General features: G+C 42.3%; 1 protein-coding gene across 1 annotated transcript; it reads left to right on the top strand.

The window, feature by feature from the left end:
- On the top strand, positions 1-24,147 carry Cpa2 (carboxypeptidase A2). Its single transcript, XM_003475195.4, has 11 exons — positions 1-77; positions 2,858-2,939; positions 4,691-4,825; positions 5,411-5,506; positions 8,035-8,136; positions 10,077-10,175; positions 11,501-11,611; positions 12,891-12,981; positions 14,540-14,739; positions 16,982-17,066; positions 23,910-24,147. The coding sequence occupies exons 1-11, from the start codon at positions 13-15 to the stop codon at positions 24,095-24,097; spliced, it is 1,254 nt and encodes a 417-aa protein (XP_003475243.1). The 5' UTR covers positions 1-12; the 3' UTR covers positions 24,098-24,147.
- Positions 24,148-26,369: the final 2,222 nt, after the last annotated feature.

The following is a 26,369-nucleotide window of genomic DNA, read 5'->3' as shown; positions in this document are numbered from 1 at the left end:
AAAGCCTTGAGAATGAGGTTGATCCTGTTATTTGGTGCCCTTTTTGGGCATATCTACTGTCGACAAACATTTGTGGGGTAAGTTATGTTTTCTGGTACTTGTTTGAATTTTACCTACCTGATTATTGGAGACTCATTTGATGGTTACAAAATAATGGGTGTATGTGTTCAGGGGCTTCAAGATTCTTTTAGATTTTGGGGAACAAAATGGAAAAAATAGAGTAATCAAAAAAGAGATGAGTGACGTGGAAAAGAAAAATGACAACTGTCAAACAAAAATGTAGAGATATATCTCCAAAAAAGTAATTTTAAATTGGAAATAAAAGATTGGATTGCAGTTAGGGGTGGTGGTAGCACATGCTTATAATCCCTGTAATTCTAGCATGCAGGCTGAGGCAGGAGGATCCCAGCTAATTTGAGACCATGTTGGGCTACATAGTCCAAACTAGCCTGAACTAGGACTTTAACCTTTTTGAAGCAAGACCTTGCTTCAAAAAAAGTAGGGGTGCAGTCCTAGTCACTTGTGAATAGGACAGGGGAATAAAGGAAAGGCCTTGTGTATTTTTGTATGCTTGTAGCACAAAGGAAAGGTTAGGGTTTTTTTTTTTTTTATCAGGACTGAGAAATCTACTCAAGTGATTTTCAATGAATGCTCAATGGTACTTATGGGAGCTGTGGGGCAGTTATTAAATAAAGTTAGTTCTAAGATCATAGTTCACAGTTCCTTCATCATTGCTAAGTAAAAGCAAGTTCATTTTATTTTATTTTCTTGACTTTTTGACACTGAGTCTTGCTTTGAAATCCAGGCTGGCCTTCAACTCATTATGGAGCCGGCTAGTCTTGAACTCTCTGGAGTCACAGGGGTGTGCATTGTGCCCAGCCTACATAGCTGTAGAGCTAGGAAAGGCCATTGCATTGGATTGGTTCTGTGAGTGAGAACCTGAAGCATACATCCTCGGACCCTTCACATATTTTAGTGGAGTGTGACAGGCATGACTTTATTTTGCATAATGAATTTTCACAAAAGAGAGCGCACGGAACCCCATTTCTTTGTGCCCTTACTCACTTTTTCCTAAGATGATCCGAATGGGGTGATGCTAGACATCAGGGAGGATTGAGCCACTTGGCCATTTGTCACAGTGTCAGGCTATTTTGTCACCTCCTTCCAGCCTGTCTGGGTTTTACCTTGCATGTCAGCCCCAGGCCAGCCCTGTCTTCAGATTTAGTGTGGTTGGTGAACCTCAGGAAGTAGGGAGGCCAGGGCTGTAGATTTCAGCTCAATTCCTTTTCTGCCTTTGGGGTGCATTCTTCTCTGAAGGACGATGGTTTCATGATTCTATGAAGAGCTTTAAGCACCATTTTTTGAGAGTGTGTCTGGGAACTAATCAAGCAGTCAAATAAATTGGGTCCCAGAAAAGGAGGTGCTCAAATAAACTTGGGAATCAGAGGGTGAAACAAGCTACATGATTTCTAGGACCTTTAGTAATCAGCATGCACTAAAAACCTGTAAGAGGGGATCTAGGTAGCAGCATAGTTATCAATTTTTAAAAAACTTTCAACCCCCTCCTTTTTTTTTGGCTGAGCAACTAAAAAAACTACTGTTCCTTAGTACACACATCAGGAAACATTAGCCTAATGTATGACTTTATCCAGTGCCTTCTCATTTTAAGGACCCCTGGGAGTCTCTGCTTTAATCAAAAGTAATGAGGCCGAAATGGAGGAATTTTCAGACCATTTTGTCCACAAGGCTACTTGGAGGCAGAAGAGCCTTAAAGAGCTAACATTCTTTCACTTGTGTATTCACTAGAGTTCACTGGACATTGTGCAGGGGTTGCTTTCAGAAGACCTGGATTCTGGTCCCTGTCTATGGTGCACTGTACCTATTTGTCCCCCTCTGTACAAGAGGATTTGATATTGGCTCTCTTGGGAAAAAGGGAGAGAGGAGAAAATGTTCTATCCTCAAGGAAAGTGCTATAAAAATAGGACTCTTTCACCCAAACTGTTTTCTAAGACTATGCATTTTCTTGTTTTAGGTTTTTCTGTTCTGCCAGTGTCCTGACAGTGTTTGTTTACATTGTTAAGTGAGTGTGTATAAAAAGATGCACACTATGATTTGTCAGGGTCCCAATTTTTCCTAGCCATGCCCCAAGTTTGGGCCACATGGAGGGGTTCTTTCTTTCTTTCTTTCTTTCTTTCCTTTTCTTTTTGTATTTTTGAGACAGGGCTTACTATGCAGTTCAGGCTGGCCTTGAACTCACTTTGTAGCCTTGGCTGGTCTCAAACTTGAACTCACACGGATCCTCCTGAGTGCTGGGATTACAGGTGTGTGCCACCATGCCCAGCTATGAATGGGTTTGAAGATGGAGCTCTGATACCTTTTAGTTGCAAAAACAAGAATAAAGAAAAAAAAAAAAAAAAGAAAGAACAGAAACCCTCAAGTGTATCCACATGTGAATTTGATTCCTTTTACAAACATCAATATTAATTATCCCACTTATAAGACACCTTTTTATTTCTGAAAAACAGCAACAAAGTCAATGGTTTATGAGTAGCAGGTGTTATTTGACAAATACTCATTAGCTAAAGGAAAGTAACTTTAATGACAAGCTTCCTGCTAAGAGCAGGTATACCTCTTAATTAGTATTACGATAACATTTCCTTGGAGGAAGTAAAGCCATTTTGTCACCTCCTATTCTGAGATGTGGGTCGGTGTATGATTTACTAGTTTCTGCACCGTCAAAAAGATCATTGCCCATTGCACGCATTGCTTACACACAAAGGCTGGCAGGAGGAGGAAAAAACAGAAAAGAGGGTCCAGGTTTTGTTTTAAGGTCGTGTCTGTGGTTAATATCTTTTAGAGATCAAGTTCTTGAGGTCATCCCAGATAATGAAGAACAAGTTAAAACTCTGGTAGAACTTGAAGATGAAGAAGATCTCCAGGTATTTGTCCTGCTTTTGTTTCCCTGGGTGAATAATCTATAGTCAGACACCATGACTGATAGCTATTTTTTTCTTTTTTTGTCTTTTTGAGCTCACTTTGTAGCCCAGGCTGGTTCGAACTCACAACAATCCTCCTGCCTCAGCCTCCCAAGTGCTAGGATTACAGGCGTGAGCCACTATGCCCGGCTAGCTATTTTGGATTGCGTTTTGTTTTGTTTTGCCCCCCCCCCCCTTACCGGGGATTGAACTCACAACCTAATGCTTGCCAGGCAGGCATTTATGCCGCTGAGCTAAATCCCCAGCCCTTGGATTGCATTTTTAAAAAAATATTTTTATTAGTATGCTTGCAAGTACATAATGAATATATTCCTTTTGTAATGGTACGTAGTATATATAACACAACTCAATTCCTTTTTTTATCCCCTTCCCCTTCACCCCCCGCATCTCTTAGTCTGTGTCTTAGTTACTTTTCTTATTGCTAGGACAAAATACCCAACACCCAAAGTTAAAGTGAAGGGGAAAAACTGTACAAGAGAAACTGTTCTTTTTAAAATTTTGTACTTTTGGAACTACCTACCTCTGTAACTGCTTCATGGCTTTGTAATTACTTTTTTGACCCCTGTAACTACAAGAGCATAACTGAACATACAGGATGACTGATTGTACCATTGTATCAAGCTTCATAAACTGATGATCATTAATATACCCTTGTAAGTCATGATCTCACCCTGCTAGCTAAACAGAACTATCAGGTTGTTCCATCTCACCTCTGTGCTTCCTGCTTGTGCATCATATACAAGCTCTAGATCACCAGAGATGGGGGCCTGATATCCTGGGAATGATCCCAAGCAGTACCCGTCAATGTAAACAAATCTGCCTCCAGATCCTGGAGTTTGGTGTTTCTGCTTGCCATTGTAAAAGAAGGAAGGGTTTATTTAGAAGGAAGCAAAGCAACAAAGGATGACCACAGCTCTTTTCATTCCTTTTATCTTATCCAGACTACTTAGAGTGGATGGCCCTCACACCTTTAAACCTAGTGCCCTTGAGCCCAGCATTGTACCATGAATCCATTCCAGTGTCACACACTCAGATCCAGTCACTTCTGAAAAGCCCCAGCTAGGACTGCAGAGGCTTTGGGGAGACACAAGCCATAAAAGTTTCCTTTTCTTTTTGCAAGAGATCTATCTTGAGTCCTCTGACATAGTATGGGGTTCTGAAAGTCTGAGCTCTAGTCCCAACTACACAACCCAGGATAAGTCATCTGCCTTTCCTGTGACTCATTTTCCCATTCAGAAAAATGGGCATGAGTATACAATTCTGTCTTGTGGATATGCTGTAAAAATGAAAAGATATTTTGAATGTGACAGTTACTTTTAAAAATTGTCAAACACCCTTAATGTATTAGTTCCCTTCTAAAATAATCCACAGTATTAATATCCTATTAGGAAATGGGTTGGATCATTTGGTTGCCGGATTAAGAAAAAAAAACTGCCATGATTTTAAATAATCTTTTCCTTTGCCAGTTTTATTATCTGGCCATGGGCAAGGGAAGCAATGTGACACACTGGCTAACGCCTGGATATTTAAACATTCTTGTTCCCATATCATAGTGATTCCACAATGATTCTGATTTTGTGGGGTCAAAATAAACTAGGTTGCAAATTGACTTATTAAAATCCATCAATGCTGAAGCATTCGTTTTACCAGAATAACACACTCACTGTCTTGGCTTGAACTTTTGTCCCTTTCAGCTTGATTTCTGGAAATCACCCACCACCCCTGGGGTGTCAGCCCATGTTCGAGTCCCCTTCGACAGAGTCCAAACAGTCAAAGTTTTCTTGGAGTCCCAGGGAATTGCTTATTCCACCATGATTGAAGATGTTCAGGTAACTATGCTATAGAGTAGCTTTCCAGAGACTGACCGGCCCACATGAACTGAGGGCCCATCCTCTTTTGTCCTTGAGTGCTCTACAAGGAAAGTTTCTGTGGCTATCACTAGGGTCTTCCAGCAGAGTGAGCTGCCCCTGCAGGGTGGGTAGGGCGCCACCATCTCTCTCCCTTTTGCTTTAGGCACAAGTGGAATATGGTCACAAAGAACTGATGGGTTAGGGCAAAAGAGAGACTATAGCATAACGTGCAAACTGAAGGGTGTTAGCCAAAATAGGGAGAAGCAAGCTGCTACGCAATCAGTGTTTAATAGGAGGTTAACTCAGCAGGGTGAGGTGAGTCCTAACTGTGCCCGCAAACTCCCCACCCATTGCCATTCTGTACCTGCAGTGTCTGAATGGCTGCATCCCCACTAATGCCCCATCTTCTTATAGAGTGCTTGCTGCCAGGACAAGGGACACAGAGGCCACAGGGCAGGGCAAGGAAAGCTTGGCATACTGGGGACTTGGTGTTACCATTTCCTCACATTGTAGGTCGAAAGGCATCGCTATCAACTAATTGTGCAAAGAGTTGTTTTATTTTAGGTTCTGTTGGACCAAGAAAATGAGGAAATGTTGCTTAATCAGAGAAGAGAAAAGAGTGGAATCTTCAATTTTGGGGCCTACCATACCTTGGAAGAGGTAGGTTTTTCAAAGTGAACCTAGAAACAGTGGGTCACTCTCTCCTCAGATGACAATACCAATACTTCTATATAATTTAATGCTCTGGAAATCATTCTCTTATTATTTCCTAGCCTCTCCAAGTTTCTCTAGGATTTCACAGCCTGTAGAAGCTAAAGTCCACCTACCCATCCCAAGAGCCACACAGTTATTTTGGAAGGGTCCAGAGTGTCTTAGTGAGTCTACAAATGGCTCTCTCACTCTCTTCTACACTCTTGTTGTTACTAGAGTTTTGAGGCAAAAAAGTCCCAGCTCCGAGAGTCTTAGCAGACTAGGCGTGGTCTCCTGTCTCAGAATTTCAATTGAGTAGTGGTGAGGGGCAGGAAAGGAGCTTTAATCAGCATGGCTATGCAGGGTAGCACAAAGCCGAAGATGTCCTCAAGAGATGAACAAACTTTGGAGTCCTATAGAAAAGGAAAAAGGTGAGGGCTGGGGCTTGCATAGCTGGTAGTGTAGGTAGTCCTAGTCAAGTTATGGTCTGACTGGTCAATATTTCAGGGATTCTTTGAGTCTCCATCCCATCATGGGGTTGTTCCCACTTGAGGGGTGAGCTCATCAGGGGAGGCCTGTGAGGCTCTGCTTCTTCTGGAATCCTAGGTAACTGTAATTTTAGGACAGTGACTTCTAGTCATTGCTCCTTGGAGTCTGGATCTACATGTTGTGAATGCTGGCAATCAAATATCCTGGTAGACCCTTAAGATTAGTTATTTTGGTGCCCTTAGTTTTGAAGGAGGATGAGATAGCCTAGGTAGGTAAATTTAGGCTAATAAGCCTTGTAATATTAACATGCATCGTACAGAGCTGAGCAGTGGTCTGACCTAAAATATTAAGGTGATAAGGAAGACATAAAATGATGAAAGATACCAAGCTTTACTCTGCTTTTAGTTTCCGGCTTGGTATCTGTGGGCCCAGCCTCCAAGTCCCTGTACCATTTCCAAGTTTTGACCTGCACACTCATAGTCTTGGAAGAGCTGTGCTTCAAACTGCCACCAATGGTGGAAACAAGGGTCACTCTTGACATTTACTTTTTTTTTTGTCAGTAATGGAATCAAACTCAGGACCGCAAGCTTGCAAGGCAGGCACTTATGCCGCTGAGCTAAATCCCCAGCCCACTCTTGACATTTCTGACCTCCCAAGGAGGATGGGGTCTCCCAACCTGCCCACAACTGTAAGGCTGATTGGTAGCCAAGTCTATGTAGTCTCTGCTGCTTCTCCTGAGTTACCTCATCCCTTTCTCGATTAAGGTCAAATGATGCTAGCTGGGCACCCAGGAAACCCTGCATTTACCTCTGAGCAATTCTTACCTCTGTGACACAGAGTAGGGCCCACGGGGATCTCTTTTACACTGCCTTGGGAATGAGTGTGTGTGAGAAGAATTTGATTATGGGGTTCAGAGGGGTGGTGGGAAGTAGAAAAGAGCCGGAGAAGGTGTATCGTGAAAGCACCAAATCTCCCTATCAGCAACTTTTTTTTTTTTTTTTTTTGGTCTTTTTCCTTTTTATCGGTACTAGGGATCGAACTCACGACTGCCTGCTTGCAAGGCAGGTGCTTATGCCGCTGAGCTAAATCCCCAGCCCCTCTATCAGCAACTTTAAAATGTAAAGAACTCCCAAATTGCTTTTCCCTTAGTTTATTTGGCAGTACAATCTGCTCTGACTTAAACTTCTCTGGGGGCAAAAGTCTACCGGAACTGCCTTGATTTGTTTCACTGCCAGAAATATTAACATGCTTGAACTTGGATCAACCTCAGATGTGTAATACACAATATATGCTTCCTACTACCTTGAAATTCCCTCTTTCAAAAAGTTGTGCGTGTATGTGTGGGGGAGTTGGTTTAAAAAAGAAAATGTGGAACAAAGATGCGCTCTCTTAACCAACCTCCTTGCCAGTCCCACAAACTAGTGCCCGTGTCCTGTGACAGCACATGATGGCAACAGCTGGAGGGCCCCGTTTTGGTCCTGGTGACCCTCTAGACGAGCCTGCGCCTGCTCAGTGCCAGCGATGGCCACGGCCTGGCCGAGTACAGAATGCACAGAATTTCAGTAAAGCTCGAAAATAGGGGCCAAGTAGTCTGTGGCTTCAGGACCTATGCAGCAGGTGCCCCACTGTCCCCGGCCTGCTGCAGCCCTGCCACATTTTGTAGCGCTGGGCTCTGGACTCATCTACCCTGGTGTCAACATCACCTATGTCCTCTGCTCGTTAAGGCAAGAAGCTTTCTGGCTAGAGAAGCTGAGGTCCTAGAAAAACCACTAGCAAACCAGACAAGTGCCATTTTGTTTTGCACAAAACTGGAAAGAGCCGGTTCTGCAGCAGCAAAATGGCTTCTCTTTTCCAGAATGACTCATCGTCCCTGAGCAAGGATCCAAGAAGCCCCTCAGCCTCCAGCCCAGGCCGATCTGCCTTTTCCCACCATGCCCCATGGGTGGGGATGGAGGGGAGAGAAGTCTCGCTCATTCACTTCCAAATGTCTCTTCATTTGAACATTTCAGATCTCTCAACAAATGGATCACCTCGTGGCCGAGTATCCTGCTCTAGTGAGCAAAGTGAATATTGGCTCTTCTTTTGAAAACCGGCCCATGAACGTACTCAAGGTACGGGGAGGGGGCAGGCAGGGCGGCCTTGCTCGCGATGCTTCTAGAACGCAGCTGCTCCCACGCAGCCGGTCCCTGCAGGTTTTGAGCACCCGCACCACTCCCGCCCCTTTTCTGTTTCTTCCTTTTTCTCTCCCCCTTCCTGCGCAGGCTGACGCAGGTCTGCGAAAGAGAATTGATGCGCGCGGCCTGATGGATGCGCTCGCAGGCAGCTCGCCCGACGGGAACCGGGCGGGGGCGGAGGCGGGCGAGAGGCCTGCAATTAATCAAGGCGGGAGTTCTTCGCTTGTTTTTTTCTTTTAAAAGCTAGTTAAAAAAAAAAAAAAAAAAGACTGAGTAATTATCCTCACTACATTTAAAAAACAAACCAACCCAAATGAACCCTACAGAAAAACCAAAATCAAAACAAGGAAACCAGGGAGTTCTGCAGTCTGCAGAAGATGCCGACCACAAAGGACGACAAACCGCAAAGGACAGCACCCTCCCTGAAAGAAAGCCTTTCTTTTAGGTGACAGTTGATAAAAGGGTTAGGGTTTTACTCAGACCCCGATGGTCTTGGTAGTGATCGTTTCAAGTTTTTGCACTAAAAAAAAAAAGTGAAAATTATTTCCCCAGACTTCCTAGAAAGAGTTTGTTCCATGGAGGAGGGGAGGTAATGTCACAATTCCCTGCTAAATTTGGAACTGTCATGGCTGGGGACCAACTGAGTAACTGGGACGATTTGTCCAGAGTGGTTTTCCCAAAGCAGTTCTGAGGGGAGTGGTTTTCTTAACACTTGGGATGGGCTTCTGAGGCTTACTACCGCGTTTGTTTTTAATTCCTCTTTTTTCTCCTGCAACTGGGCCTGACTCCCAGGTTCTCCTCAGCGGGTTTTCCTGGCCTTCCCTCTTCCAGGGGCTCCAGGGCTGAGGCTGTTCTATGTTTTTGAAAGTTCCCTACTTTTTACATTTGAGCTCTTTGAAGGAAAAGGCACAATGCTTTCAGCTAAACTCTTGAAAACTGTGAAATGTAATTTTTTTTTAGTAAGGATTTGCATTTTTCATTTACCTTATCAGCTATGTTTAGGATGCTTCACAGAGACAGAAGTTGATGGTGCAAAAATAATCTTTTCCTCTCCATTTACTGATCCAATTGGCAAAGCCACCGTTCCAAACAAAACTAAGTCACTTCAATCGTAAAATTTAAACTCCGGAAAGCATCTCCCAGAGCCTGCCATCCTGTTTTTGTGAAGGACTCAAAAGGTTATTGTGAACATTTTAACAACTTAAATAATATAATCCTTGCATAAATCTGGGAAATAGGGAAACAAACAAAAAAGAACATAAATCTGTGATTTTGTTTTCACAACTGTGGGATAAAAGCTATAAACATTTTCCACCACTTGTTTTGCTCTTTTCCCTCTTCCTGTCTCCTCCCTCCCTTTTTGTCATATATAGGTGTACATATGGATATTCACCCCTCTCCCCTGCCATTTACTAGTCTTTTAAAAAATAAAAATGACGTACTATTTTGTAACCTGTTTTCTCCCCAATTTACAACATAAGAACTTATTTTCCTGTTGTTCGTTATACTATCTGCCACGATATTTCACAAACTTCAAAGGAGGGAAAGTCTATGCCCCTTTCTAAGCCTGCAGTTAAGCATATGTTAAAAGATGAGGTTCAAGGGGGAAAAAAGAGCCCACACAGAAAAACCTTAAATGAGAATTAATCCACAGTGTCACTCTCTCCTCCTCTCTCAATTGTAGCAAGAACAGGCAGGGGACAGAAAAGGACCCCTGGGGAGAGGTGTGGACAATACACAGAAAGCGGGCAGAGAAGGAAACCTGGGGAGAAGCATGAGTAAGAGGTAGAAAGGGCACAGAGAAGGACCCTCGGGGACAGTGGGGATGAGATGACCACAGCAGTGCGGCCCTTCACATCTCCACACTTGTTTTGCAGTTCAGCACTGGCGGACACAAGCCGGCTATCTGGTTAGACGCTGGGATCCATGCTCGAGAGTGGGTTACTCAAGCTACTGCACTGTGGATAGCAGACAAGGTCATTTTCCCAAAAGTCACCCCTTATTTTGTCTTTCTGGGTTCAGGCTCACAAGCAAGCATGCAACAATTCCTGTGGTCCCGATGGCCAGTGCTCTTAGCCAAGTCCTTCCCTTGCCACACGGGCAGGAAACTGACCCATCCAATCTTTTTTTTTTTTTCTGTTGCTGCCCTATTAGGTGCCATGGCACTGTGCCCCTGAGGCAGCCACCGTGCACTCTGTTAAATGACACAGTGAGCCAGAGGAGATGGCAAGGGTGGCAAAGGAGGAAGCCAGGAATCAGATTTCAGCATAAGAACAGATTAAAGTCTTTGCTGCCTGGAACTCTGAGGGCTGAGGCACATTGTGCAGATAATCTATGAAATCATGAAAGCCGCTCAAACAGAAAATAGAAACAGGTGCAAGAAGGGTTTACTTTGACTTACAGATCTAAAGTGGAATTAGTTAAGGGTGTTTGGGTTAGTCTGAAATTTTGCCAAATCTGATTTTGCCAGGATGTAGCAATAGCTCCTTTGCACGTTTGTTGGCAAGAGAGGCAGGACATGGGACTGGGTGTGACCTACTCTGGTATTTCTTAAGTAATTAAAAAAATGACATGTTATAAATCAGAATGTTAATTCATGAGCAAAGGAAATCAATCCACATCAGACCATTCAAGCATGTGCAACCACGTGCATACTGACTGATACAGTTTTCCCTTCAATTAAAATGCGGTTACCTTTAGGGTATTATGAAATGGATATTTAACAGTTGAATAATAATGCCTTAGGATGGCTGAGCACAGGAAATGAATAAATTTTAATTCAGCAGAAACTTCAGCTCTACCGCAATTGATTGCAAGTAAAAATATAATTCCCCAAATGGAGTTTAACAAGTTCTCTGTAACCTTAGAAAAGCCCTGCATATTTAAGTAATCTGATGTTGGTGCTGAGTTCTTTGGCAAAGCTACCCTCTGGGAGTATGAAGGACTATTAACAAAATTTTCTTTGGTCCATCCATGGACCGGTATGGATAAGCCACACGTATCATTGCTTAGCATTGCAGCACGACTCACCAGAAGTGCAAAGACAGAGGGAGTGCATAGGTGAGAACTGAGTTTTACTTAATAGAAGTAATTTATTCTGAGTAGAAATGAAAGTATAGGCGATGGCATGTTAAATATATTCATACCATACAAGACTGGACTGCAGTGGGCTTGGCAGATTTTCACTGATAACAGTGATCCTTATTTCGCATTTGGAAAAAAACACATTGCCATAATATTCTGTCTCGTGTTGCCTGGCCAAAGGGAGATATGGATTGCCATATATGTTGTCTCTGCTTAGATCGCTTCTGATTACGGAAATGATCCATCTGTCACTTCTATTCTGGACACCATGGATATCTTCCTGCTGCCCGTCTCAAACCCCGATGGATATGTGTTCTCTCACACCAGTGTAAGCCTGGACTTTTTCTCTTTTTTCATAAGGACTTAAGGAGCTGTGTAGGAACTTCAAAACCAAATACAAGTAATCTTTCTGTTCTTGATTGACTCTAAATAGATTGCCTAATCTCTCAGTAGTGGCCCTGAAATGAGGCACAGAAAAGTGTTTATAATTACTTCTTATTCCAACACACGATGTCTTTACATGTCGCCTCAGCCAGAGCCCATTTCAGCTGTTAGTCTAGGCTATTAGAGCTCAGTGTTCACTGTGAGTCACCTAGGAGATTTGTTCCAATTATCTCTGCATTTTTTGTGGGGGGATTGATAGAAAAGAGGAGGCGGATGTTACCTGCTGACAATTAGATTGCAGCAGTATTTAGGTAGGCAGTACAATGCATCCTAGCCTTTTACTTACAATTTGTAGCAGAAATTCTCTGTAATATCACTAAAAGGAGTTGTGTAGGGTTTTTTCCCTCTTTAAAATCTCATTATGAAACACCATTGTGGCAATTGTGACCCTACGTATATCTGAAATGAGTCAGAGCTTCAAGTTTATTCTTGTAGAAGCAGGCAATGACGATAGCTCTTTGAAAGAGATTCGTACTAATACTCCTACTCATCCCATGAGATCCCACATGAATAAAGGGACTGACAAGGGTAAGAAATACCACCCACTATATCCTCCTCAGAGGTTCACATTAAAGCATTAAAATTCTTTAGAGTACTAAAGTAAATTTACCAATTTATCCCCATATATTTCCAAAGTATTGTGGCACAGAATGTTTTCCCTCTTTCCTTCACTTTTTATTATGGTTGTTGATTGCATTTAACAGCAGTGGTGTGTTATGGGACATAGTTTGGCAGGTGTTTATTTTTATTTTATTTTGTTTTATTTTTGCAGAACTAGGGATTGAACCCAGGCCTCATGCTTCCTGCTAGGCAAGCTCTGTACCACTGAGCTACATTGTCCAGCACTTTTTTTTTTTGAAAAAAAAAATTTTTTTTTTTGGTACCGGGGATTGAACTCATGACTTTGCATTTACCAGGCAATTTTTAAAATTTGTGACATGTGGTCTTGTTAAGTTGCCCAGGCTGTATTAGAACTTGCCATCCACCTGACAAGGTGTTTGAGATGGGGAATAATCCTGTGTGAGAATTCTATGACATCTCCAGCACAAGGGAAATGAGTGCAGTTCCAAAAGGAAGCAAAGGAGATGAGTAAAATTCTAAAGAGACATTTTCATTAGAGTAGATGATCAATTTTTCTTTTTTGGGGTGATTGGATTTTAAAGAATCGAATGTGGCGGAAGACCAGATCCAAGGGAGCTGGACGCTTCTGTGTTGGAGTGGATCCGAACCGGAACTGGGACGCGGGGTTTGGAGGTGAGCTCAGAGACTTGCCCCCAGGTACAGATTCTGGCCAACTACCAGGCTCTCAGGGCTCACAGTGAGTCAGCCTGCTGAGACCACTCAGGATTCGAGCCATTTAAAAACCTCTTTGAAAAAACACTTCGCCAAATTCCCTTCACAGGATCGCAGTGCTGTCACAGAGCTCTAAGCAGCATTAAATATATTTTGTCTCGCATGTTGGTTTTCCTGCAAGCTGCAACCTATTTTAGCTTCGCGTCTGCCGAGCTGCCTGAGCTACACTGCACAATGGCGGGAGCGCAGGAAGTCCGGAAGCAACCACTAGAGGGCGTTAGGGTCTATTCGGAAGGAGAAGCATTACATCATCTATGGATGCTTCCAGAAGGAAAATTTAAAGGAAGTACAAATAAGATTAAGAAATTAATTTTGAAAGAGACTCAAAGGTAAAATATTTGCTTCTATCCTAGTTCTGTAGACCTACAGCTCCTATATTTTAGCGTTCAGTGGCATGAGCTGGGGCTTCCTTTATGCTTTCAGGCTGTGGTGGAATATGTTTATATTTCACTAATCACAGAATTGAAACTTGTTTGCTTTTTCCTCACTAACCTACACAAATAGCGAGCTTAGGAACTGTGTTTTTTATATCGTAGTATTTCTAACTCCCGGCACAGCCTGCAACATGGAAGGCAGTCATTAAATATTTGTAAAGCAAACGAATTATTAAGAATTATGGAACCAATACAGGATACGCTTGGGAACTGTGACAGTACATGCATGAGTAGTAATTCATTTTTAAAATAAATTTAGTTATTTATTTACATAGGAGGAAAATGAAGCACCTGGCCCAAAATATTGAACAATGCCCATTTTTCCTCCCTGAAATGTTACTCTTACTAAATAATTTTAATGTACGATGATAGAGATTGTATTTACATTTTGTCCATATCACTTGCCCCTGGGGACTCTCAATCTCTTTTTGTCTCCAGAAAGTTTCTCTAGAATTCAAACCTCCTACCAGACCTATAAGGACCCCATTTTATAAGTCTATAGCCATTTAGGTTGCTGATAGAATCAAGAGCAAAGGTGGCCTTGTTGTCAAATGTAGTGATTAATAATCACTACAAATTTCTCACTGTAAAGAGGGAGTCATAAGTTCCTAGCTTTTGTGGTTTTGTGACTGGAAGTACAGATGTATAGAATCTTCTGCTCTTGGACTCTACCAATTGGAAGAGATCCCAGAAAATGAACTTGCTAAACTCCCACCCAGTGCAGGAATTCCATCCATAATATTAATTCTAGCTTTTCTTCCAAAAACTCCCACAGAGAGGAGATGATCTAATTTGATAGCTCTTTCTGCCTTATAGAGAAACCATATTTTTTTTTTTAAGAAAAGATATGTCCAAAATCACTTCAGTTGGCTAATTGTGCCCTTAGGAAGAGACCTGGCCTGACACAATGATAATCTTCCTGTAATTTCTAGGAGAGGAGTTTAGGGATATGCATAGTCATTTCCTCTTTCCAGTATCTTCCCAAAGCTCTCTGTTCTCAATGGGCTTTTTCTGCATCCCACCAGGGGCTGGAGCCAGTAGTAGTCCATGCTCAGATTCATACCATGGACCCAAGGCCAACTCTGAAGTTGAAGTGAAATCTGTAGTGGACTTCATCAAGAGTCACGGAGAAGTCAAGGCCTTCCTCACCCTGCACAGCTACTCCCAGCTGCTCATGTTCCCTTATGGGTATACATGTACCAAGCCAGATAAGTTTAACGAGCTGGTAAGTTTTGCAAAATTCATTTAAGCTCCTTAACAAAACTTATCTGTTATGTGGGTAAGTTTTAGTCACAAGTGTATACTAGTGACGGGTTACAAAGATGATGAGACATCAGTCCAGCCACTGAGAAGATGGCCATGCTGCCAATGGTTTGAAAAATTTTTCTAAACTAAATTTCCTTGGGAAATAGAATTCATGAAATTTTTCTTACTTTAATTTGTATGAGCAGGAGTCTCATTTGATTATAAGTTCCCAGGATGTGCTTTCTATTGCTTAGGGAGGGAGAGGAAAAATAAACAAACAAACGAACAAACAAAAAAACACTTGGATTTGGATCTGAAGCTGTTGGACTGGTGGCCAGATACCATTTGCTGAGCAATGGTGTTCCCCGTAGATTGACTAATATTTTTCTTGGCACCTTTGGCTCTGTCACCTGCCATGCTGATGCACTGTGCTGAAAACACTCACTTCCCTAATATGATTCTTTCTGTCATCTTTCCTGTTTCAGAAATAAGCAAATTCGCAGCAGCCTTCCTTAGGTTAGATGGTGCCGTGTCAGGAGGTTGTTCACAATGGAGCAGCAGCTACCCCAGCTGAAGAGAATGTGCAGAGTTCCAGTTTGGCCTTTTGGCTTGGTTTTTGAAACCCATATGTCAGGAATAAGCTCAGAATTAGGACTTTTTGGACAGTTTGCCTGCAAATGGATTGTTGTCAGCAACCCCAGGAAGAAATGGAATGGTCATTCTAATTCAATGTCTTTCATTTCACCAGTTGGATTTTTACCCTATAGAGCAGTTTTCAGGTGACAATTACCATTCAAACTCAAATCAGGGATAAGGATGCCAGGGTTGAGCTTTTTTTTTTTTTTAAGTTTCTTTAAGGAGAAAAACAAACAAACAAACAAACAGAAAAAGGGTACAAGTAGGGTTGAGCTTTTAATAGTACTTTTTTTTTGGTATCAAAGATCAAACTCATTACCTCTCACTTGCCAGGCAGGCGCTTGTGCTGCTTAAACCCCCAGCCTTAGTAGTACTTAGGTAACTTTAAGGTAACTTAGGTACTTAGGTAACTTTAACTTAAAGTACCTAGGTAACTTTAAATTACCTAAGCCTGTTGCTCAAATCTTTACCAGATAGTCATCTAGCCTGTGACTGAATGACTTCCTGCTTCCAAGGGAGCCAATTCTGTGGCTGGGCAGGTTTAATTGTGAGTTCTTTCTTCTAGAGAGTTAAAACCTCCCTGTGTTTTTGGCTTACTAATCCTGTATCTTCTCAGTCTTATTGAGCAAGTTTATTTCTTCTTGGGAGGTGAATCCATTAATGACTTAAAGATCAATAACCCATTTCTCTTAGGTCTTTCCTTATCCCTCCAAAATAACCCCAGTTCCTGTAAGCACTCATAATATGGTTCCAAGTTCCCTCATCATTCTGGTTGCTGTTTTTGGAACATACTTTGGATTGTTCATGTTCATCAAGGGTAGCTCCCAGAAGGGAATGTGAAACTTGTGTTGTGGGTTAACCAGTACACAGCAGAGCAGGGCCATAACTGCTGTTGTCCAGATTGTGTTCTTCTGCTATTCCAGTCGAGGATCACATTAGGTTTTTGGCAGTGGGGCTCTGCTGTTGACTCATCTTGGGCTCATGGACAGATGAAACCTCCAGGCTCTCGGAGGCTTCAACTGATCCAGGTTCCCCCATCTGGTAATTGTGCAGTTGTTTTCCTGAACCCAAATTCAAGACCTTACATTTATCTTGAGCAAAAACAGTAAAGCCTCAATCAGTCAAAATTGGAACCTTCAAGTAACGGAAAATGTTTCGCTGTGCTCTACTGCTTGGAAAGAAGACAATCACAGGGGAAATAAGCCATATAGCAATCTAGTAAAAAATCACCTTCCCAGATAGATTTTGGGATCAGTACATATTCTCTTTAGTCCCCTTTCACCTACCCTATTGTCATTCATAATCCTGAATTGTGATGGTAAAATAATGAATCCTGAGTCTTACAAACACTTGGATGATTCAGTTAGCATTGCAGGTCTATATGTTGTATCTTGAAAGCCAACAGAAATAATCTTGTACTTGCTTCTCTTTGACAGTGATTGAAACATAAAGGGTATGTGCTTCTGCCTCAGTAACTAGAATGTCTAGTTAATCAGATCTTTCTGGTCTATAGTCTGCTATTGGGTAACCAACTTCCCAAGAGATGAGTGTTATCCATCCACCTTTCTTTGGTTTGTTCTCTCTAGAATGAAGTGGGGAAAAAGGCTGCCCAGGCGTTGAAAAGCCTATATGGTACCAAGTATGAAGTGGGGCCAATCTGCTCAGTCATCTGTAAGTATCTAATGTTCTGGAAGCTTGTACCCACTAAAATGTGACCCACTAAAATGGCAGGTACCATGTGAGTTCAGGAGAAAGCTTGTAAAGGCCTTGATGTGACAGGGATAGTAGATCTTCATCCATGGAACTTAACCGTACTCCAATTCGCTTAGTAAGCCTAGTCTCCCCCACAAAATACTATGTGATATCTGGAACAAAGAATTTCTTAAGTGCATGAGTTTTGTGCTCCCTCCTAGGTTTGTCCAGATCGTTACAGCTCACTCATTATGTGGATCTTTTTGTTTAAAAATGGGCCTTTATCAGGGCATGCTCCTAAATTCTGCTCTTTTATTAATCTTCCCTTTCCTGGTTAAGAGGGGGTTGTACCTTGAATACTCCTAGGGACCTTGGGTGGAAGCAGAATGGGTATGGCCCTTTAAGAGGACCTGAGTAGGGACTGGGGGTGTGGATAGTGGTAGAGCATTTCTCAGTGTGCACAAGGCCCAGGATTCAATCTGTAGTACATGTGCGTGCGCGTACGCATGCTCACACACACACACACACACACACACACACACACACACACACACAGGAGTCCGGATTATTCAGTGGTTAGATTTCTGCTGCGGCCATATGTTCATGCAGTATACTGAGAGAAGAAGAGGATGAATCAGAAAAAATAAGGACAAGTTCAGGAATAAGTCTTGCAGGCCTGCATTCAGATCTTTTGAGACACTCTTCTCCCCAGTAGAATGTGTTAAAAACAAGAAACTAGTGTAGTGGTGTGGGAAATCCCAGAGCATCTTTATGTAGATTCTGACTCCCTCAAAGGAACAGTCCGTTCCTTATGGGTAAAGCTAGAAACTGAAGAAACACAGCTGGGTGTCTACGAGTTCCCTGGTGCTCTTATACTCAAAGATCATGCAACAGGCGCCCATTCTCTTCAGCACACTTTTAGTAAGCATCTGTTATATGCTAAGAATTTTTCCAAGTATCAAAGACAAAAGGAGTCTACCAACAACTCAGTCTTTACAGTAGCAAGTGAACATTCATTATATCCATTACTATGTGTACAGTGGTAAGTTATGCAAGTTATGCATGGTACAAGTCTTAACTTATTATTATTATTATTATTTTGATAACAGGAATTAAACTCAGGATCTCACTCTTGCCAGTCAGTCACTATAGCACTGAGATATATTCCTGGCTCTTACACAGTACAAGCCTTGTACATTTGGGAGGATTTGATAGTGACTCAGAGAGAGGAAAATCTTCATATAAGAACAGAGCAGGACCAGGGATATAGCTCTGTGGCACAGCAGCTGCCTAGCAAGTGCGAGGTCCTGATTTGGATTCCTGACGAGAGAGAAAGAGGGAGAGAGAGAGACAGAGAGAGAGAACAGTTTTAAAATTTTAAAGATTATGTTGTTGTTGCAATGAAGATGATGATGATGACAGTGACAGTGACATGGGATTGAACCCAAGGCCTTTGCACTGAGCTACATACCCAGCTCTTTTTTCCTGAGGTGGAATTTAAAAGGTTGATTTCCAGGATGGGGGCATTTTGATCATGGAAAGACACATGCAAAGGCACAAAAGTATGAACTTGCATGAATGACTATGGGAACTACAACTGGATTTGGGGTTGCTGGAATGAGGAGTCATTGAGGGAGTTTGTGCCTCTGCTTGGCCTTTTTTATGTGTCATGTTAAGGAGTTCAGGTACTAAAGGCCCCAGGGGAGCTTTTGGCAGGGCAGTGAGTGAGCTGTGACACTGTTGAGATGAGATATGTTAGCAGCAGTGTAGAGGCTGGGATCATGATGGATTGGAAGTGGGGAGAGAGCAGTTGAGTGATGGTGGCCTAAACTGCAGCGGGCTGGTGAGGGTGGGTGGGGTTGGAAGTACAGCCAAAGGCTTCTGTGCTTTGTTAGATGTGGAGGGGTTGTTGAGTAGTGCTGGTCACTGAAAGGGACGTGTGGAGGACGTGAGATTGGAGAGATTGTAAGTTGAGCTGTAGACATGATGAGCTTGAGATACTTGCAAGGTATTCAAGTGGAGCTGTCCTGTAGGCTTTAGGTGACACGGCCCTGGGATTCTGCAGAAGAAAGACTTTGAAAGAGTTGATGTAGACATGGTGGTTAGAACAGGAGAACCAGGAGATATTTGGAATGGGAGGACAGAGGAGCAAGGTGTCAGGAAGACAGGCTGAGAAGCCTGCATTTCAGAATCCAGGGAGGGAGCCACTGTTAAAATGGAGTCAGTGGTTAAAATACATGAGAAGGCCATGAAAAGATCAGCTCAGACGAGGACAGAGCCATTTTCCATTAGATTTTCATTGCCAGTTTATTGGTGGCCTTAATCAGAACAGTTTCAGAAAAGTGGACAAGGGAGAGAGAGAGAAAGGGAAACCTCTTTTTTGTTGTCATTGTTTTAAATTTTAAAGTAAGAAACAGTGTATTTCATGGCTATGGGAAATGAAGCAATGGCGAAGGAGCAATAGGTGACAGGAGGAAGAGGAAATGTTTGCAAAGGAGGTGTCAGCAGCTGAGGCGGTAAGTCAGGAGCGAGAGGAGCCGAGAGGAGCTGCCCCGAGAGGAGCTGCCCGTAGACAGAGTGTGAGTAAGGGTTAGCTGCAGCCATAGGAGGGGTGGGGCCCTGCCGAGCGCCCACTTGCTTGCTGGGGTTCTCTAATGGAAGTCTTGCAGGGCAGAGGAATGATATTTTCCTCATATCTACAGCACTTAATGCAAGTGCAAAAACCACTCATCTGGCAATATTTCATGCCGTGAATATGATGGTCATATTTTACTTTTGCTTTGTTTTTCCTATTTAATGATGCATTTAAGAAAACTTTATAAGAATCTAGTGACCATCATGTTTTGTTATTATTTTCAATTTCATTAATGATTTTTGTCAATGAGCATCATCATGTTTGTCTGGTTGGAATCTAGGTCTGTGTTGTGTTTTGTGCTCAATTGTTTAAAAGAAACATTTCTTGTAGAGTTTCATGTATTTATATTCTAGGTGTTCATTATTACATTATATTGCTAACTCCTAGTTACTGGGTCTTTGGGTTATTTCACATTTTTGTTAAATAGTATCATTAGGAACATGTTTGTACAAACTCCTTTTTCTATTAGATGATCTTTTGGGAATATATTCCCGGGCATGGTTACAAAATTGATGAAATGAACAGATTTGGAACTACAGATACTTTAGGCTGTTCTCTTGGATTACAGATCCACACATAATTGTTGAGACTATTTTTTTTTTTTTTGAGACAAATCTTATCATGTTACCCAGGCTTGTCTCAAATTCTTAGGTTTAAATGATCCTCCTGTCTCAGCCTCCTGAGAAGCTGGAATTACAGGCAGGATTGCTCAGATCCTCCTGAGAACTTTTTTTTCTCCCAGCCTGCGAGCGATGCGTCTGGTTGCAGTCTCCACTGGGCGCTGAAAACTTTTTAAACATGGCACTTGTGGGCTTTTTCTCAACTTTATCAGGGGATTTGTCTGAGAGAAAGGTCCTGTGGTGGTGGCAGTGGGCACAGAGAGATGGATATAGCTTGAGACCTTCATGATGGTTTAAGACTGAGGTATGAGTGATATCGTCTGATTGGCCGCCCGTAGTAGAGGCTGGAATTCAGAATACCTGTGAATGTCACTGTGTACCCCTGATGCCTCACGTGGGTTTTAGCCATTTTCTCATCGGCTTTTTTCTCTCACTTTGTCTGAAGGATTTGCAAATAAGTTAGACCTTGGAAGGCTGATATTTAGTATATTTTCCCTGATTAGATCATTGATATTGAAGACATTTTTTTTTCTTTCTTTCTTTCTTGCTTTTTTTTGAGACAGAGTCTCACTGTGTAGTTCAGGTTGGCTTTGAACTCACTATGGAGTCCAGGCTGGTATCAAACTCAAGGTGATCCTCCTGCCTTGTTGCCTTGCACTCCTCCTGAGTGCTAGGATTATAGACATGTGCCACCATGCCTGGCTTGTTGAAGGCTTTTCTAATAAGCAAATATCAAACAATGTAAGTTTACCTTGTGTTCCATAGAACCTAGCTGTTCCTTAGTACAAATTTCGGCTGCATCTGTACCCGGAGTTTACTCTGCTATCCTGCCTTATGCCAGCCAGGGCAAGTACTGCTTCCTAGAAGTAGTTCCAGTTAAGTACTCCTTGCCTCCTCTCCCTGTTCGGCATGTAGTCCGGCCTGAACACTTGCTTCTGTCTGCCTTGCAGGTGGCTACATTTCTGTGATGATGAGACATTTTCTGGGAAGGGATTCTTCTGGAAAGGGCTATAAAGATCTGTAGTTGATAGGTTTTTTGGTCATGAGAAAGTGTCCCCATAGCCAGATGTGGTGGCACACACTTGTAACCATAGCATTTGGGAGGCCGAGGCAAGAGGATCACTGTGAGTTTAAGGCTAAGTAATGGGCTACCTGATGAGTTCAAGGCCAACATGGGCTGAATAGTAAGATTCTGTCTCAAAAACAAAACAAAACAAAATTCAGAAGAAGGTGTCCGTCCAGTGCTTCCCCAGAGAGGTGTAGGAGGAAGAGCCCACAGCTCTTGGGGTCAGAGACCTGGATCTGAATTACAGCTCTGCCACTTTGGAACCTAGTCTCCTTGGGCCAGTCAGTTAGTTGTCTTCCCTTAATTTTTCATCCATGAAGTGGATTTTTGAGAGGTTCACAAGCTACAACCTGTATATAGAATAAAGGTGTTCACTAACTCTAAGATACTACATAAGTGTTGATTGCTAGTTTCCCGGTCAGTTGCTCTTCTCCAGACACGTCTCACCCCTAATGTGGTCTAAGGTGACCAGAGCATAGTTAGTTTTTGATAATGATGCTAATAACTGATATTTATTGATTGCTTATTCCACACACATTATCATAACTTCATCACTAAATTGCTCCGAATCTCAGTTTCCTCCTTTGTGAAATAGGAGCAACACTACTAGTACCTCAGCTCTGAGGTAGGGATGGATTAGACACAATGCCTGCCACGCGTAGTGAGCCCTTCGCAAGTGCTGTAATCATAACCATTGTGGTACCACATTTAATTCTCACTGCCCTGTGTAGTAAGTAGTACACCATCCCTATTTGATAGTTGAGGCATCTGGAGCTCAGATAAGTGACTTTCTTTAAGGACACTGGCTGAAGATTTTCAGGGTTCAAATTCAGTCTGAAGCTAGTATTTTACTTTCTGTGGACTCTCTCCTCTAATGGGATTGGCTGTGCTGTGTAGCCATCTCAGAGGTCTAATTTAGTAAGCTTGGTACCCAAGGATTCAGTTCAAGTCAGCAATAATTTAGGGCTTTTTATTCACTAAGTGCCACCATAGCTATTGAAGATGAAGATAAAGATATAAGTCATAGGAGTTCTCAGTATTACAGATTGAGCACCCTTGATCTGAAATCTAAAAATCTAGAATCCAAAATTTTTGGTCACTAAAACTATGCCAAAAATGAACAATTTGATGCCTGACTTCAGGTGACAGATCTGAGCCAAAAGGCAGGTGCACTAAATATATTATATAGGGGCCAGGTGTTTAGCTCAGTGGCACAGCACCTGCCTTGCAAGCATAAGGTCTTAAGTTTGATTCTCAGTACCCCCCAAATTATGTAAAATTACATTTAGGCTGTGTATAATAAGTATATATAAAATATAAATGAATTTCATGTTTAGACCTGGGGACCCGCTCTGAGATACTTCATTATGAAATATAAAAATATTTCAAAATCAGAAAAAAGTCCAAAATCCAAAATGCTTCTACTCTCAAACATTTCAGATAGTTACACTCAACTAACAACATTAGTCTGAGGTCCAGTAGTGGTGAACGCATGGCATGTGTGTTGTTTTACTTTTAAGACAAAAGGTGGTTAATATATGAGTTGTTTTATCCAGGGTTAATTGCAGTGTTGGTGCTTTGTGATAACTAAGTGGGTTTTGGGTTGCAGTCTGAGCACTCATCTCTAAAAGTTTCCCCATTGCTGACCTAGGCCCTCTTGTTCCCAGGTACAACCTCCCTAGTCTTCTGTGTTGTTAGGTACTAAGTGGCTTCCTCCATCTCTGCCACAGCCATGTCCTCTATTTGACCTCTCCCTGTCCTCCCAGGAAAGGGACTCAAGGTCATCCACTGCTCAGCAACTCTGACTCATGAATGCCTGAAGTCTTCACATACCAGTGTCAACCTCCTTCATCATCTGTCATGTCAGTGGCCACACATCTCTTAAGCAAGTGGTATACATTAGCTAAGGTATCACGGAGGTGAAGGACATATACCTTTTTTTTTTTGGTCTTTTTCATTTTTATTGGTACCAGGGATCGAACTCACGACTGCCTGCTTGCAAGGCAGGTGCTTATGCCGCTGAGCTAAATCCCCAGCCCCAATATACCTTGACATCAGAGCAGAGCCTGCTTCAGCCTTCAGTTGAGAGTTCCTTGAGGGCAGTGATCAAATCTCTTACTTAGATTATAATCCCTCCTCTCCCACTGGGGAAAATAATGTCTGTGCCTTCTGAAGAAGTAAGTGGAATAGCCTTGCTCAGCTGAGGAAGAACCAATGAGGGCAGCAGGCAGGATTGCAAGTGGGTGGGTAAAGCCAGAGGCTTTTAAGAACACACCGGAGGAAGGTGAAGTACAGTGCCCATTTCAATAACATTCGTTGCTTTTGAAAATATTTTTATATTTTTTCATAAACATGAGCCTCAACTAAACTAATTCTGCGTCTGCAGCCCATGCATACAAGGGGTCTGATCTATCTTTGATCATTGTAGAGCTCAACAGAGAGATTTTGTGAAAGGCTGGTGGGAATAGTATAACCAGACTGTATTCTTGTTTGCCCTTCAGACCAAGCCAGTGGTGGGAGCATTGACTGGGCCTATGATTCAGGCATCAAATACTCATTTGCCCTTGAACTGAGAGACACAGGCAGGTATGGCTTCCTCCTGCCGGCCACGCAGATCGTGCCCACAGCTGAAGAGACCTGGCTGGGCTTGAAGACCATCATGGAGCATGTGCGAGACAATCCCTATTAGGGATCTGTGGAGAAACATAAACAATTAAAATCTCTTTGGTTTAAAGCAAAGCTGGAGTGTGATTATTTCTTTCTCTAACCTGAGAGTACTATGTCTTCATACTCTGTCTCTCCTCTCATTTGTTTGTGTTTTTGTGCTGCTAGGAATCAAATCCAGGGCCTTGTGCATGCCTACAAAATGCTCTACCATGGAACTACACTCCAGTCCTCATTTCTTTAGTTTTTCCTGCCCTAAAACACAGCAAGCCACTGTCCTGTATCACTTTGTCTTTCTCTTCAATCCATCCCAAGCAGAATGTGCTGAACATTCTTTAAAGCCTTTTTATATGCTAAGTTATATATAACAAAATTTACCATTTTGGTCATTTTTAAGGGTACAGTTCAGTGCATTAAATGCATTCACAGTGTTATGGTTTCATCACCACCATCTATCTCCAGAATATTTTTAGCATCCAAAATGGAAAGAGTGTACTCATTAAATAGTGACTCCCAGTACCCTTTCTCTCCAGCCACTCATAAGCATTATTCTACTAGTTGTCTGTATGAATGTGCCTACCCTAGGTACCTCATAGAAGTGGAACCATATAGCATTTGTCCTTTGGAGTCTGGCTTATTTCAATTTAGAGTATGTATTCCCTGTTGTATCATGTGCCAGCCCCTTCATCTTGATAGAGTGGCATTGTGTTCAATAAATGCCAATTAAGGGACTATAAGGGACCAGGTGTGTATTAGGTGCATATCCTTTGGTGCTGTTGTCACATTTTGGTTTTCCATTTCTAACACTGGTTTGGGCTCAAAAAAATGGCACTTCTTCTTTGTGGCTGTTTCATTGAGTCTGGTCTCAGCTTCTACACTGTATCCCTTTAGACATTCACTTCCGTAAGGATTTCGAGTTCCTCTACATTGATGGCTTTATCTGGGAGACTTAGCTGGAAAGTAAATTTCAGCTTGAGTACAGGATTCATTGCACATCTTTTGTTGATTCCAGTCTCGGTTTGTCTTGTTTCTAACTTCAAACCTAAAGTCTGTCTTTGTGAAGAAGACGCCAGCCTCAGCAGTGGACAGAATGGGTGAAGGAATTCAGTTTAAGCACTAGCAAGACAATGACAGCCCTGAGGGAAGAAGAGGGACGCAAACCCCAGCTTCACTACTCCTGACAGAGGCTCTCTTCTGGACCATAATGTAGACTCTGCACCCTCTTTTTTGACCAAACTGGCTCCTGAATCTTGTCAAAGCCAGTCTCTGCCAAGATCCTGCTAAGTCACCCACTCCACCTTTCTAGCTGATTGAATTCCTCATCCTTCAGTGTTGATGTGTAAGTCCTTGGCCTACTTTTAGCAAGACATCTGTTAGTTAGTTTAGCAAGAATCTTAAATGTTTGATGTTTGGTGTATCCTTTCAGTAATTTTCCAGCAACTGATTCGCTCACTCTACTGTCTTTGCTCTGGATGAAGTTGAGCACAGTTAGCCTCACCTGTTGAGATTGTCATGCCTCTACTGCAATATCTTTGGGTAGCCTTTACTAGCTTAAAAGGATAGTTTTCCCATTTTGCTCCCAACTATAGCCCTGTCTTATTTTCCATACCCTTGTGAGATGTTGAAAGAGCATCATAGCTCATGGAATGCTTGTGGGAATTGGGGACCCCAGGATGACCCAATGGCACCGGAGCCCATTAGGAAGTCATGAAGATCATAAGTATCCTCCATTTATTCTTCTGAGACTTGGTAATAAGGATGCTAACTGGCAAAACCTAAGACAGTCTTATTATTACTAATTCATCAAGCCTTAAGCGTCATTCAAAACCTAAGAAAAGCTGATAATTTATTCAGGATAATGCACTCTTCCTAAACCTTTTATTGTATGTATTTCTATTAGTAGAATCAAAAAAATTAGGTCTCAGATCCATAGAGGGCCACAAACTCTCCTCAGTCTGACCTGCTCTGGTGAAATTCTCTGACAGGCCTTGTCAAGCATGTGGTCTCAGAGCTGGCTTGAGGTTGTTTTATAGTCGTCACCTTTTTTGTTTGTTTTTGTTTTAACTGTAGAGGTAACTCTATCCCAGGCTTACAATCTGACCTCTCCTATCACTGTAAATACCATCCAACACTGTGGAACTTTTTTGTTTACTCAAAAAGCAGTAGGTAGATGAGCAATATGACACCTTTGGCACAGACTTTTCAAGCCTGTGCAGCAAGTTCCTGACTTTTAAATAGAGCAGCTTAGCCTTATCACTGGAAAGGAATGGAAGAGGCAGTGGAAGGGCCAGTCTGTC

The sequence above is a fragment of the Cavia porcellus genome, unplaced genomic scaffold, assembly GCF_034190915.1.
Source record: "Cavia porcellus strain 051 isolate PalLab524CR breed Dunkin Hartley unplaced genomic scaffold, mCavPor4.1 scaffold_2, whole genome shotgun sequence".
In the NCBI taxonomy this organism is placed as follows: Eukaryota; Metazoa; Chordata; class Mammalia; order Rodentia; family Caviidae; genus Cavia; species Cavia porcellus.
Note: the sequence above shows the minus strand (reverse complement) of the source record. Positions and strands in the feature narration are given on the sequence as shown.